This window comes from Rhinolophus sinicus, chromosome 2, assembly GCF_057876585.1.
Source record: "Rhinolophus sinicus isolate RSI-liver-muscle chromosome 2, RSI-T2T, whole genome shotgun sequence".
Taxonomy (NCBI): Eukaryota; Metazoa; Chordata; class Mammalia; order Chiroptera; family Rhinolophidae; genus Rhinolophus; species Rhinolophus sinicus.
In genome coordinates, this window is record NC_142502.1 from 598090 (window position 1) to 613978 (window position 15889).

At 48.8% G+C, this 15889-nt stretch overlaps 1 protein-coding gene across 18 annotated transcripts in view; it reads left to right on the forward strand.

Moving 5' to 3' along the window:
* The window catches only part of WDR27 (WD repeat domain 27), a 154393-nt gene that overhangs the window by 29736 nt on the left and 108768 nt on the right, over nt 1–15889 (forward strand). For 17 of the 18 annotated variants that reach the window (XR_016019948.1, XR_016019949.1, XR_016019950.1 and 14 more), the window contains 6 exons: nt 4254–4332; nt 6580–6657; nt 9174–9271; nt 10416–10505; nt 14669–14790; nt 15557–15690. Coding sequence is in view for 12 of the 18 variants with exons in the window: in XM_074333871.2 (XP_074189972.2) it covers nt 4254–4332; nt 6580–6657; nt 9174–9271; nt 10416–10505; nt 14669–14790; nt 15557–15690 (601 nt within the window). In the remaining 6 variants the exon portion in view is untranslated. The remainder of the gene's footprint in view (nt 1–4253; nt 4333–6579; nt 6658–9173; nt 9272–10415; nt 10506–14668; nt 14791–15556; nt 15691–15889) is intronic. The other variant, XM_088794926.1, reaches the window with a different exon arrangement.

A 15889-nucleotide genomic window follows, 5' to 3' on the forward strand; every position in this document is an offset into this window, starting at 1 on the left:
AATCATCCACATGTTGGATTAGAGTAGAATTTCTGGGAAATTCAACATTATTCAAATCAGCTTTTAGTATCTGAGATAAATAGGTGGGATTCTGTGAACCCGTGGGGCATTACTGTCCAGTAAACTCATCTTCCCAGGTGGAAAAGCAAAGCGGTATTTCCTGTCTTGTCTTTTGTTTTTTACAGGAATAGCTGATAATAAGGTATGTTGATTTGGAACCACAGGATGTCTTTATAGCTCTGAGATCCGGTGCAAATCTCCATCCTTTCCCATTGGGTTTCTTTACTGGAAGGATGGGAGAATTATGGGTGCTCATACATGGAATTATAAGCCCCCCTTTAAAGGTAATCTTGTACAATGAGCTAATTCCAACTAGTATATCAGGCCTTAAAGGATATTGGCAAATATTAGGTAGAGGCAAAGTATTATCAGTAGTTATTTTAATAGGAATGGCTGACTTAATCTTGCCAGTATCTGTACTGGAAAAAGTCTAAAGTTGTATTGGAACATCCTGTAACAAACATTCAGTCAGTCTCAAGACTAGTTTCCTCTCATGTACTTTCTTTTAAAATCGTTATTTTCCCAATCTGATTCATTTAGTCCTAAATACATTTCCCCCTTCTGGGAGGATATATGAGCATCATTGTTTAGAAAGTCTCACACTATCAGGTGACTTGGAGCAGATTTGAGTAGTAAAAATATGTGTTGCCTCTTAACATTTCTGATTTAAATGTTCTGATTTAAACAGACGTTAATTGATTAGATGTCCCTACCATTTGTACAGAAGCTTTACTCCAGGGAGAGGGCAGCTTAGCCTGATGGTGTTAACAGATAAAGTAGCCCCAGTGTTAGTAAGAAGGGGAAATGCCCTCAGAGTCCTGGGAGCAGCCCTATGCTTGCTTCTGTTTCCTTTCTTTTTCTAAATCCCATTTCAGTTTTCTACAATCCTTAAGGTGACCTGACATTTTACAATACAAGCAGACTCCTCTAAAGGAGTTTCCCTAGCAAACCTTTAATAATTCTGTTGCTTTGCTCTCAGAAACCAGTAGGTGCATTAACTGGAATAAATCAGAAAAGCCAGGATCATATTTTCATTCTAACAGTTAATCCAAATTCCTCTGTGAACTCATCAGGGTCCTGGAGAGGGTCGGGGGAATCTTTAGTAGATTCCTTGGTTCTGTTTGTACACAATTGCTGGTTCCCCTCTGCCTGAGACCAGCTTTTCTCTAAAGGGAGCTGCCAGGATTTCTGGGGCTTTCCTAGAGTATCCTGGTCTGGTTTTCTATTGCGTGTCCCCTAGGTCAGTAGGGAGCTGCATAGAGGTGTAGGAGAGAGAGAGAGAAAGGAAAAGAGAGCAGTCCAGACGACGAAGCAAAGCGCACGGTGGAGAAGAGGGCAAAGTGGGGTGTTGGCGGTGAGCAGCTTCGGAAACCTTCTGTAGTTCAGAGACAGGCTCTGAAGTGTCCTTACTAACTTCCTGGAGAGAAGACGTTCTCTCTGTACCGTTTCAGAGGCTGCTTTCTATCTGCCAATTGAGATAAGCATCCCATTTCATTCAGTTTGATTTTTTAAAGCCGGCTTTTTCTAATTGTGCACACAAAAATTTAGATGTCAGAAGAGCTCCATTTTGGCCATGATAAGATGATATCACTTCTAGTTAAGTCTTTCCATGTCTGTAAGTACTTGCAAGTAAAGACGCTCTAGGAACTGCACATCTGCAAGAGAATTAGTGGAGTTGGGGTCTGGGAGCTGGTCGGCCTTTAAGGTATGATTTCCCATGTTAATTTTTAGTTTTCTTTTGAGATCTGCAGAGTTGGAACAAATTTCTAGTGATATTATGTAGTGGGTTGAAGTGTGCTGCTTATGGGTTGAGCTTCAAGGGGCTGTTTCCTCCCTTTTACGTGCCTCAGTTTCTGTCCCCAGCTGTCTGGTACAACCATGAGGACTCGGAGCGCTAGGTAACCAGACTTTGTGTGCACGTCTCTGGAGGAGTCAATTTTTTAAGTACAGTTGTGTTGGAAATCCCTACGGGGCCACTGCCCGTTTTGATGAGTCCCCTCAAACACCTCTGCAAAGATTCTTAGTCACCTAAGAATACCGGAAATTCGAGCTGGAGGGAGTAAATGCCCCTTATCTTCAGAGCTGAACGAGTCCAGACTCTCGTTTATCCAGTAAAAGCTTTTGTTCAGATTTGCAGTAAGCAATTCCAATTGAAAAGCCAAAATTAAAACCAGCCACCCATTTTTTTTCTCCTGTCCCTGATTTATCTTAACTGTGGTCCTTAGCCTGGGTTATCTCAATCCTTACCCTTTAATGCCACCTCAAGGATTTAAAAACAAAACAAAAAACCAGCTCAGATAAAGTCAGGGCCTCCTACCTTAAAACAGGGAGGTCCGGAATTCCAGGAAAAACACCCAAGTTCACCCTCTGCGAAGCAGGGAGCCAGTGGGCACAGTGGGCCCCTGCTGGTACCTCGCACCGAATCCGGGTCCGCAGGGTGGTCCTGGGTGGGCGCCTTTGGAGTCCTGCCGACTACACCACGTAATGTCCACTAAAAACATCCAGCCTAAGAGACAGCTTATAAGAGTTTATTTGCATCAACCTGATGACTATTGCCGGGAAGCAAAATCCCAATGAATTGAGAAAATGCTCCACAAAGTGGCAGTTTGCAGCTTGTTTTATACATAGAATCGAAGGAGGAGGGTTACATGAAATCAGAGTAAGGGGTTGGGAGAGAGCAAAGCAGGGAAACCTCTGGGATTGGAGAAAAAGTCAATTGGAGAGACAGGTACTTCTTTCACACAGGTGGGTACAGGATAGTTAATAGCATTTTAAAGCACAAAGAGATGGTAATGGGCACAAGAATAACAACCAGGGGTTCTGTAGGTCCTGCTGTGGTGTGGCCCATTGTGCCCTGGGGGTCTGGAAAAAGGGGTTACTGACATTCCAAGGACATGTTATCTTAGGTGCACGGAGACAACAGACAGGCTCACTTAAGGTCAAGACTGACCTTTGTCAAGGAAGCTGCAGGCCACGGATGTGACTACCAGCCATGACCCACTTTTAGTTAGGACTTTTCACGTTCACATCGTCCTGTGTGGTTACTTTCGGTCTCTGAGTTTGAAGGGCCTGCCAGGCGGCTCCCCTGAGCTCGTCAGGTTTAGTGTGTGATCCATTTTTCGTCCACAAAGCTTTTATCGGAGAAGGTTTTTCTCCTTCATCTGACACTGAGGTGCCTCTGGGAGCAGCTTTATCTCTAATTCTCCTGCTCTGAGGGCCTTTGGGGGCCCAGCCCTGCTGAGGCGCCTCCCCCAGGCTGGCCCAACCGTGTGCGTCACATAAATAATATTTCAATGTTCTGCTCGTTAGATTCACTTGGTTTTTGGTGGGAATATGATTCAGGGTATCAGGTTTGAAGTAGTACCAGAAACAACTAAATTTATTTATTTTGTTTTTAAAGAACTATTTTTAGAATTACTCAAAATTATGCAATTATCCATTTTGTAAAGTCACTATATAATGTACAGAATATTCAAGTTAAATACTAAGTATTAAATGTATGTAAAATAATTCTGGAAGAATTTTGTCCGAAAGCATTTTTGATATTTGTAAATATTTGTGGTAAATTCATATGACGTTCAGAATTTTTATCCATCAGCAGTGCTGTGTAAAACTTATAATGTATTAAAAAGAGGGTAAGAAGTTTCATCACCATTAAAATGCACTGATATAATTATGTCTTAGTGGCTTATCTTGCTTATTATTCCATTATGTGATAAAAGCATCAAAGAGAAATTTGAATTGGTTGCAAATAATTACTGTTCTTTTTAGTAGAGAAGTTGCCTTTGTCACTGATTTGTAACGTGAATCACTCCCTGCTGGCTAGTGTTAGTGTCCCACGGACAGACTATCATGGAGGCCGAGTCTGTGCGTCCTGGGCAGTCTTTCCCAGGTGACGCCCCCCCGCCAGCTCTGTGGGAACGAGCTGAGGTCTCCATCCACGAGTGTGTGAAACCCACAGCTTTGAACATACTGCAATGCTGCAGCATTTATGCAAAGCGGAGAACATTCTTTGCTGTTTTCTTATGCTTTTATGGCCTAGATTTAACCTTCTTTGCTGGTATTGGTTGGTTTGGCATCAGGTACGAAACCTTGTAAGTCTGTAGGTTGTAAACGCATTGCATTTGTGTGAACCTGTCATGTCCGTGAGAAATGTTGATGTGAAATATGGTCTTTCAACCCCTTTCACACAGTTGCACGGAGCGTCGCAAGGGACCAGCCACTGGTTTTCCACAGTCAAGTCAGGTCATCTGGGTACACGTCCGCACCACAGTGAGTACACGGGTCCAGGCCGCTCGTGTGGGTTCAGGTACAGAGCGAGATAAGTCCTGAGGGTGACCTCACGGTGGGAGACAGACGCCGAGGTCCGGCCCAGAAGGTCGTGGTCACAGGGGGAGCGGCTGCAGCGGCGAGCGCTTACTGAGTGCGTCCTGGGCGCCGGCCTGGTCCATGACTGGCATGGGGTTGACAGATGACCTCGCGGGGGTCATCTGTCCTCTCCAGGGACATGGCAGCGGAGGCCTGGCCGCACTACCCTCTCAGAGCACAGCCTGTTCTGATGTAGGGCAGTTGAAATGCAGTGTCTTCAGCACGGGTGGGCTGGGGTGGGTCCCAGGCCAGCTGGGAGCTGTGTGCTGCTGGGGAAGGTTCAGGCCCATCTTCAGAAGCTAATTGGCTTTTCTGTATGAAGTGCATACACACCACCACCCTCCTCACACCCACATCTTGACCTTTAGGTTCTTAACACAGTGACACAATGGCCCTGGTACCTGGAAGCCCCTTGGGGCCCCACACTTAGGGTGCAAGTTGGGGTCCTGGTGGCTGTGCAGCGCCCTCCCTGGTTGGCCATCCCTCCTGCCCCAGGGCTCTGCCCTGGGCTCGCACCCCTCCCAGCGACCCACCTGGGTGGTGCTTGTCCTGCGGCCATTCCTGGCTGCTCGTGTAGAGTTACAGCCTCTGCCACCCCCAGCCCTCTCCGGCTTTACTCTTTCTCTTTGGCGTGACCACTGGCCGGTGTGGCGATGTGCTTATTACCTGCTGTGTAGACCCCCGACCCTCTCACAAAGCACTTACAATGCATGGATGATGGATGGATGGAAGGAAGGAAGGAAGGATGGATGGATGCGTTCTGGATTTGCGCCTCACAGAATTGCACCCCAGCCCATGATCGAGCCTGTGGGATGGTGGGTGGTGTGGCCATCTGCTGTGTTAGGTGTGGACTCCCAGGGTCCCCTGTGTTAAGGTGTGTCACGAGTGGGGCCCTGTGTGGGAGCCCACGGGCAGGAGGGGCCAGGTCACGGACGGCCCTGATCGCCACCTGGGAGTTGAAGTACATGGTGATGTCACAGCACCTTACGTGGGGTTACGGGGTCAGGACATGCAGTGGCATCTCTGAGGCACATGCAATGGATGGACAGGAGGTAGGGTGGCCCTGCTCTGCCTGCGTCCAAGCTCCTACTCAGACGGTCCCGGTGGGTCCCTGCTCAGCGGCCCTACCCTTGGTCCACCGCGTGGAACACTCCCCTGATCCTCGCTGGGCTGGTGTCCTTGCTCCTCCGGTCCCGGCGTGTGTTAGCTCCTTGGGGGCTTTCAGATCTTGCAGCAAACACAGACCCCGGCGGTGGCCCAGGACCAGGCTGTTCCCTGGCCCGTCTTGTCCAACTGCTCTGGGCACTGCTGAAGCCGAGCGTGGTGTCGCTCTGCTCTGCGTGGCCTAGGTGCAGGTGCAGGGCGGGACCTGCTGTCCCGGGCCCAACTCATGCTCAGCACCACGTGTCCAGGGCACGGCCTGGCGGCTTCCGTCTGAGACAGGGCAGTTAGCTCTCCAGGGCCGGTTTGTTCATACGAGAAGCGGGCCCTGTAAGGTGATTGTTGAGCTGACGTCAATATTTAGTGTTTGCATTTTATTAAAAGGAAAGTTCAATGAGTGCCCAGCACGCTTCACCTCTGTTTCTGAGTAGATTTGTGAAACAGGGTCCATAAATAGAATTTGACTTCTATTATCATTATATACACTATTCTCCAAAAAGGAAACAGTATCCTAAGAGTCATATTTTGTTTTCAATTTAAGGGACATTCTGAGGTAAGCCAGTTTATTGATTTACAAATCTTTCACACAAATCTCAAAATTTGATCAATAGATAATTTACTATGTGATTTTTGCAAAAAATGATTCTTAGTTTTTTTCTAGTAAGCCACAATTTGTAAGTAAATAGCACAGTATTCTCCAGAATTTTTATACCCAAGTCCACTTTAATATTGAAATAGCCAATATAGCTACACAAATGGAAAAATAACTGTTAAACTCGGAATTAAAGTAATTCTTCAGTTGATTACTAACTTGGGACACTGAAAGCATTTATGTATTTACATGTGAGTATGTGTTATTTTCCTTTGTGTCTTTAAATGTAGTTGGTATACAGTATTGTCCGAGTTACGTTCGTTTCAGCTGTCCAGCATCGTTCTCTTAGGGCCGGTAGAGCTCAGAATCTTTGAGTGACGTGAGTTTTCTTTCTACAGTGCAACTATGTTTTCACCAAAGACCAACATCAAGAATGATTGTAAACGATTCTCAGAACGCAAGAACAGTTACAAGTGGTATGTACTCTAGTGTGTGCCCCCAGAGTCAATTTAGGAGATTTGGAGAAAGCCCTTCGCTACGTAATTGAATTTTTTCAGAGCGGCATGAGGCCTCATCGATGTCTGTTTACATACACACTCGTGTGTACACAGTATGGACAGATGCCTGTCTGTAGCGTTTATCGCATCCGTCGCATTTCACACATGCTGCTGTTTCGACCACCTCACCACTTTGGAATCTTTTTGTTAAAATTGAGTTTTGGAAGGTTCATAGCTGACGGTTATTCTAGGCGCTGCCTGAGGTGAGACCTGGGTGGAGAAACTAGAGCTTGACCGCGCTCAGCACTATTTGGAAAGAACAGCCATGTGCTTGCTGACTGGGAAATCGCCCTTTGGTCCCGCGGCCCCGGGCTGGCCTGGGCTGTCCCCGCACTCATCCGAGGGACTGTGCACTAGCCCTGCAGATCCCCGACCCATTTATCTAGACAAGGGGGCATGTGGGGGCCCTGCAGGGCCCCCAGTCCTACACTGTGGGAATACATCATCTAAAACAAGGGTTTGGAGCTAGAGCATTGAAAATGTTGCTCATTCTGTGTGTATCACATCGATGCCTGAATGGCCGTTCCATGTGCAGAAATGCGTACCGCACTCAGTTTTCCTGTGTCCGGTGCTGCCGTCGCCCTTCCTGCCTCTGCCCACCATCAACGATTCGCAGTGTCATTGGGTGCCTGGAGCAGGATGTGCTCGACCTGTGACCACGTCTGTGTCCCTTGAAGGGCAGCGCCGCAGAGTTACCTGAGCTCTGCTTTTTTGGGTGGGTTTTTGTTCGAGGAGCGTGGCTGTCCGGACCGAGCCAGCCATCTTCAGTGTGCCTGTGGCTCTCGGGCCATTCTGTTCAGGTGCAGGTGGCAGTGAAGTGGGGGACCCCACACCTGTTCTGGGTCCAGGCATCTGAACACCTGCCACGTGTGACACTGAAAGGATGGCACTGGGCGGCTGCGAGGTGGGCGTGCAAGGCAGGTCCCACCAGCATTGCTGAGTGTGAGTGTGTGACAGTGTGTGACTGAGTGAGTCAGCGTGTGTGAGTGCGAGTGAATGTGCAAGTGAGTGTACATTGTGAGTGTGAGTGTGTGAGCGTGTAAGTATGTGAGTGAGCACGTGAATGTGTGAGCATGAGTGAAGGTGCAAGTGAGTGTGAGTGTGTAAGCATGTAAGTATGTGAGTGAGCACGTGAATGTGTGTGAGCATGAGTGTGTAAGCATGTAAGTATGAGTGAGCATATGAATGTGTGTGAGCATGAGTGAAGGTGCAAGTGAGTGTGAGTGTATAAGTGTGTAAGTATGTGAGTGAGCACGTGAATGTGTGAGCATGAGTGAAGGTGCAAGTGAGTGTGAGTGTGTAAGTGTGTAAGTATGTGAGTGAGCACGTGAATGTGTGTGAGCATGAGTGTGTAAGCATGTAAGTATGTGAGTGAGCATATGAATGTGTGTGAGCATGAGTGAAGGTGCAAGTGAGTGTGACTGTATAAGTGTGTAAGTATGTGAGTGAGCACGTGAATGTGTGAGCATGAGTGAAGGTGCAAGTGAGTGTGAGTGTGTAAGCATGTAAGTATGTGAGTGAGCACGTGAATGTGTGTGAGCATGAGTGAAGGTGCAAGTGAGTGTGAGTGTGTAAGCATGTAAGTATGTGAGTGAGCACATGAATGTATGTGAGCATGAGTGAAGGTGCAAGTGAGTGTGAGTGAGTGAGTGAGCACGTGAGCTTGTAAGTGTGTGAACGTGAGTGAGCGTGTGAGATCCCAGGTCACAGCTCCTGTCCCTTTTTGCCTCCTGCTGCCTCATTTCTCAGACCCTGTAGCAACGCTGCTGCATGACGTGGAGTTTCTTGCTGAGGCTACATGGTGGCTTCTGGGACCCCGAGGAGGGGAGGGGCTGCGAGGCCTCCAAGCCCTAGCTGGTCCCCAGGCGTGGCCTTGCCACCACTTGTAAAGTGGGGGGTTTGCCTGAACCCCAACATGCTTTGGATGTCCACAGTGCCTGCTCGCAGGTCTCATTGGCCCCTCTCCGGCCGTCCTGCCACTGCTCTGGATTTCGGTACCAGCCCCTCCTCCCAAACCTTCCTTTGGCTTCTTGTAAAAACTGCGAATGATTATTTTCATGGTAAATGGAAGCCATTTGTTGGTTATGTAATGAGTATTATGATGGCCACCCACAAAGAGTATAAACTGGACGGTAAAACACGTTTTCTCTGAGAACCCTGCCCCAAATCATCACAGTATATGTGGCACTTTATATTAAACATAATTCTTGATATTTTGTATTTAAAACACATGCATTTTTTGGCACTATGGAATGTAAGTGTGTTTTAAGAGTTATTTCCTGGTTTTGAATGTAAGAGTTTACGTACATATTCAAGTCGGATGGAATAAGATTATGACTCATACGGGCAAATAACCCACTTTATTTCCAGTCACTGTTATTTCTAATCTCACTCTGATCTCTCTTGATGGTTGTTTCCGCCGATCTTCCCTCAAGGAAGGAGAGCCCTGTGCAGAATTCTCCGCCGACCAGACTCAGCAGGCGGCTTTCTGTGGCCGAGGGCCGTGCGGCCGTGCGCTGCGTCCAGTTCTCAGGTGCGTGGCGAGTAGGTTTCCGGAAATCGTGGTTATTGGCAGTTGCATGGCAGTGCTCGGGTCTGGGTGAGTCAGACTCACTTTCCCAGAGTGTGAGCGGAACTCGTGCAGACCACTCACCAGGCTGAAACCATGAGCTCGCCTAAACCTGCCTCCCCGTGTCCCCATTTCACCACATCCCCATGTCCCCCCTCCCTGCGTCCCCTCCAGTCTAAGGCCTGGCAGGAAGGCTGCTCGTGGAAGGTCATTTGTGGCGAGAGGAGAAGCTAACAAAATGGTTACCAACTGCCCCTGGAGATCGGTCATCTGGTCCCTCGATGGGCTGAAGGAAAGCACATAGGTGGACATGTCACCTGAGTGCGGTCCGTCCCTTGGATGGAGCCTTCCCCGCAGGCCAGCACTCCGTTCTCAAAGGCATTGAAACGCCGTTACTGGGAGTCTTTCCTGGGCCCTCAGCATTTTTCTAAGTAAAGTTTGGAGACATTAGGAGGCAGCTTCATCCAGGCAGCTCCATGAGCTGAGCTTTTTCTTGAGGGACCGGTTTCCAGTCCCCTGTCCTCTGCTGTGTGGTACCGAGCCACCCACCTCCACAAGTGTGACCAGCCACGGGCCCGAATATTTTAGATGCATTCCTGAAGGTCATAATTCTTTACAACCATGCTAAATTCCCTGTGTTTTTCATAAAATTCTAGCCAAAGAAATTTGAAAGTAATTTTGGGCAATTCAATGTGTAGCATTATCAGGAAGTTTGTGATATTCGACACGCATGTCACTCAGCATGTGACCATAAAAGTGGTGCCCTCCCACCTGCGTACTGTGGAGGAAGTCTATAACTCATTTCTCCCTTGTCAAATACGCCAGTTTAAAATCTGTGCATGGGAGGCTGGACGCCCAAGGCTTGGAGCGGGTGCCCTGGGCTTCAGCGAGACCTCAGCTACTAATCTTGGCCCTTCTGTGAACGAGGCTGCGTGTGTTAGTCCAGGTGTTAGCAGGTGAGCCAATGCTGTCACCTGCTTGCTTCAGGTTTTCTCACTAACAGAAAACGAACTTCAGGTTAACTAACAATTCTCCATCTCAGCTGTTGCAAATGTCACTCCTGTGAGTGTGGTTTTTGTAAGGGGTATCTCTCATTTCCCTCAAGCAGGAGATGGACGGCGGCTAGCCTGTGGCTCAGCCAACCACTTGGCACTGGTCTTTGATGCTGATCTTACTGGGACACCCGCTGTTTTTCCAGGTAGACTGTGTCTAATTTTAGTTAATGTGAATTCACGGGTGGGTCCCCTGTTAGTCCTGGTTATTAACTGCTAAGGACCTTTTGTTTCCTTCCAGACAAGCGGAGAATACAGGCAGGGCTCGAACTGGGCTCGACAGTGTGATTTAACAAACTAGACTCCACTGAGCTCCTGTTCAGCCAGACTGACTCGCTGGTGACACTGGCAGTGCAGGCACGCAGGGCAGGTGCCCCGGGTCAGGCCTAAAGGGTTTGCAGAGTCCAGGGAGAGGTGCCGTGGAGTTTACAGACACACGATCGAAATACGTCGAAAAAGCTGATAAGATTGGTACATAGACATTTGTATCATGTGACAAAGCAAATCATTTTTTTAAAGCTTTTTTTAGTTTTTTTTTTTTTAGTTTCAGGTGCACAAAACAATGTAATAGTTAGACATTCATCATTTATATCCCTCACACAGTGACAACCCCCTTCCCCCAACCAGTACCCCTTTGACATTACACAGAGCCATTACATTTCCACTGTCTCTATTCCTAATGCTGTACTCCGCTTCTTGTAACTGTGTGTATGTGTGTGTATATATATATGGATAGATAGATAGATAGATAGATATAGATATAGATATATATCTATATATACATATACATACATATATATATATACATACATACATATGAACTTGTAGTTGACCTTCGTAAGTGTTCAGCTTCAGCTTCAGGTGTACAGTGCAGTGATCAGGCATCTACATCATCCCTGAGGTGGTCTCCCTAATGAGACAAGTGTCCAACGGATACCCTACTAAATTTTGCAAATCGTTTTTTTAAGCAAGATGATTTGAGATGAGAGCAACGGTGTTAAAAGCATGGCCGTTTCAACTTCAGAACGTGGACATACAGGTTCCCATCCTAAAACCTTGCCGTCCTGCCTCTCCATTAGGTTCCTAATGCTGCTTGCTCAAACTTACATTAGTAGATACTCTAACAACAGCAACAAAGCCCCACAGAGAACACCCCAAATCTTTCACTAGTCCCTGCTTTTGTGAATTAGAGAGCTGGGGAGCCAGCACAGGGATGGAGGGTCATGGGTTCAGTGCTCCAGGTCTCCTCCCAGGCAAGGGCAGGGTCCCGCCCCCACGTTGAGCCTGTTTCTCGGCAGCGCTTTCCTTCTCCAGCCCACAGGGTTCCAGAACTTTCTGTGGCTCCTCCAGGCTCTGAGCCTTTGCTCTGCATGCCCTTGCTAGGCGCCTCCAGGTCAGGAACTCCGTGCCGGGTCTTTCTATTGATATAAATAGTAATTATGTCGGTTGTGGTCAAGTCCCGATGTATTTTATTGTTGGAAAAAAGGCTTCTGCTGGATTAAGAAAAGGCAGCGGATATTCAAACTTGTCTTTAAAAAACGTGCTCCATTTCTGTTTTGGGGAAAGAGCCATTCTTACCCTCTCTACCTGTTCTAGCAAATCACATTCGTGTAATTCAACTTTGAAATTTGATTGATGTCTCACCGTTTAACCCAGAAAGCAGAAAAATGGGTGTTTTTATTTCCATCATAAGCGAAGACAGATAAGTACATTCTGGATATTCTGACTGTGGTGAAAGTTGGCTGCTTAATTAAAGTTCCCTCCCGGAGAGCTGAGGCCCTCTGAGGACACGGCCCAGTCGTGCCTCGCAGTTTGAAAACCACTGATCATAATAATTGCATTTCATTTAACGCAGGCGATTTATGTTTATGCTTAGAATTGAGACCATTTTCCACCCAGCACTGTTGTCTAGCACTGTTGCCAGACTCTGGGGCACCCCACACCAGGGCAAGGCATGTGACAGTTCAATTCTGGCCTCAGTCACTCCAGAAGATTAAATTAAGACTTCATTGAAGATTAGGGACTTGTATGAAAACTAATTCTTATAAAAGGATGAAATTCAGCTCAGAACCTCTTGCTTGCTAATCTTCAGTTCTCCGTCTGTTTGCACTCTGCCACATCATCCCCTTTCCAGAATTCCTTTTCTGGGGGCCATTTGTGTGCTCCCCTCTGGTGAGAGCGTGGTCCTGGGCAGAGAGGGCTGAGGCGGCCAGGGTTCCTGTCCTGTTTGCTGTTCCTGATGTTCAGCAGTAGTTGTAGTGGGGGTGGGTGGGTGCAGAAGGCCGAGCAGGGTACAACTCTGGGAAGAACGGAGCCCAGCTCCGTGGCGGTGACATCCCCTGTCTGTTCCTCTCTGGTGTGTGGGTGAGGGGTCAGGGTGCTGTCGCTGATGTCCAGGAAAGGGCCCCCGGGGGTGGGTAAGGTGGGTCCCAGGGTCTGGACACTGGACCCTGTGGCAGTGGCTGGAGAGTCTCAGACACACGGATCCTCAGCAGAAGGTCACAGATGTCACTCCTGGTGCCAGTGTGCTCAGCCGTGACCCGCTCAGCCTGACTTCTGTGGAAACTCCCAGAAACGCGCACCAGAGGGCAGCAGAGGCATTTCAGGCGCCCGGGTGTCAGTGAACCTCTGCTCTGTTTCCTCGGGTTTTGTCACTGAACTGCGACAGTGCTCACCAGTCTCTCCCGGTTTTCCGTTGTTTCCCGGTTGGCTTTCTGACCGCATGGTCTGGTGACACTGCGAGTCACTGCGAAAGCTATGGAACCTGTCGATTGTGCGATCCACGCGCGGACAACAGCGGAGGGACCGCCGGCCACGAGGCCGGGCGACCGCAAGTGCCCACAGCTGCGCTCCCTCTGCGGTGCCCGAGGCTTGTGGCTCAGATACCGGGGTCAAGTGTGGGCGCCATCGGGGCCCTGCTCGCTGTGTCCGGACACGGGGAGAAGCTGCGGGGCAGCGTCCCCGCGTCCCTGTCCCTGCCCGCGCGGGCGCAGCGGCCTCACAGGGGCGCCCCGCGGGCCGCGCGCAGAGGGGAGCAGTTCCCTGCGCCGCCGCGGCCGGTGTCCACCCCGCCCCCAGGGCCCCGCCACGCGGGCACCCAGCGTTGCCCTCTTCGTTCCCACGGCCGTGTGCGGCCCCGGGCACTGCCACGGCTCCCGGAAGCCGTGGGTCAGAGCAGCGGGCGCAGCGGCGTGGATCGGGCACGATTCCCGCACCGCCTCCCCGGACGCCCCGCGGTCCCGTAATGGACCGGGACGCCTGGCCTGGAAGAGCAGGGCGGTCGGGCCAGGAGTGACCGGGGCCCGACGGCCGCGCGCTGGCAGCTCGGCCACCGTGTGCGCTGCCACTTCCCCGGGACGCAGTGGAGCCCGGGCGGCGCAGAGCGGCGGCACACAGGGACACGGGGACACGGGGACGGCCACCCAGCCACGTGGGCCGTGTTCTGCCCAGTGCACTCTCGTCTTCCCCCCTTTCCGAGCATCGATTTAATTTTCCGTGAAAGGAGGGGACGCATTAGTGGTAACTGGGTCCATTAGCTGTAAATTTAATTATTCTGACACGAAGATGGGGTTACATCATAAGACACGTTTTGGCTGTCTACCAAAGCAGCTGATGATGGTGGTGACAGAAGACGTCACCCGGGTCTTAATGGCCCAAAGGACAGAGTGCAGTTGTCATTTTAGAACTTCTTTTCTGACGTTGTGAGAAGTGAGAAGCAAGCGGCCTGTATTTCCTTTACCCAGTATTTCCTTTTCTTCCTCTCTCGACTCCTCCATTTATGTTCCTGGGAGTTTGAATGGCTCTTCAGGGCATGTTAAGTAGACTGGTTGTTACGGTGAGAGCCAGCCACAGGTTGGTCAACACAAGGGTGCTGTGCCTGCCGGCGCTGGGGGGCCTGAGACCGGCCTGGCAGCGCCCCTGGAGACCAGCCATTTCCACTTCAGTGAAAACTTGTCCAGCCCCTCACCACAAATAATCAGATTACACATGAATATGTTCAGTAAATCCTTCTGACTTTTTCCTTCAATGTTAAAAGAATATAGTTCTTCAAAGCGCGTCCACATGAGACCCACAGATTTCTATACATTGTATAATTTTTCACACTTTATAAGGTTCTTCTTTAAAACATACTCTCAAATGCACACAGAATTTTGGACTTCATATTTTAAAAAGTGTGGATTTTGGAAACACGTCCTTCAGAACTATAGTAAGCCTTTAAATGGAGTATGTCACGTCCTCGGGCTGTGGCTCACTGGTGTCGCTGTAACCGGCTCTCCCTGGTCACGCCCTCCCGTCTGTCTCCTATTAGGTCACGACGGGGCAGTGAACACTGTGTGCTGGAGCCATGACGGGAGGTGGCTGCTGTCGGTCTCCCAGGATGGGACACTGAGGGTGTGGTCAGCTCGCAGGACGGAACTGGCGTTGTGCCTGGTAATGGGTAATTCCTGTTGATTTCGAAGTGGCCAGCCCAGTGATCTCGGGACTGTCAGGCGGTCACAGCTGCCCAGATGGAACTGGCTTCAAGGCCAGGAGGCTAGCAAACGAGGCAAACCAGGAGTTTGCTCCAATGCACTGAAAATCATCGATGAGGATTCTCTGAAATGCCATGTGTATATATACACATACATGATGGGCACACATGCATAACACGTACCATACACCCACATGCTCACATACACAGTACACACATGTGCACTTAAATATGTCTTATGTTTGTCAGGGTCTAAAATGGCAAAATTATTAATACTAAAGTATTGGAATAATTCTAAATATTAATTTTAATATGTGATTTTATAGTAGAGGTAATAATAACAGCCAAGGGCATCCCTTTTGGGGAGAAAAGTAACCCCGTTTCCCTGAACTTCTAGGAGATGATTTGGAAATAAGATGGGAAAAGAGACACAGAGATGGCGGGAGAAGGGCAGTGACAGGACTCGCGGCTTCAATCAGTCACATTATGAGCTGGTGAATTGCAGATTTTCAAAGAGGGTGTTAGCATTTATTTTCTGTGACCTCATTTAGAAGTATTCAGGAGCAAGAAACAAAAATTGTAAATTGGTTGAACAAAGAATATTTACACATTGAGAACAAATAGATGGTTGGTGTTAAGATGAAAGAATTTCCTACTAGATCGACAGTGTTTTTTCTTACATTGATAATAATTATTCTGTGATAATGATAATGATTTGCATTACAGGGCAAAGACCTGCTTCCTAAGCCTGTTCAATCCGCACAGTTTTATTATATCGATACCTTCATATTATTGTCGTCGGGCCCTGAGGTCCAGCTGCTCACCTATCACATCGACACTTGCAAAGACGAGATACGAAGGTAGGGGCCTCCTCTTCGGGGTCTTCCCTCTCCGTGTTTGGAGAAAGCCACGTTTCGTTACCGGGTTCTGTGTAAAACCGGTCTTTACATTTAAAGACGAATTCCAAAGCGTAATGGTTAACAGGACCGCATGTTACCAAGGAGCTGGTGAGAGCTGAGTGAGCGTCCTGGGACTTGGAGTTTCTCTGTCCCGTGCGGC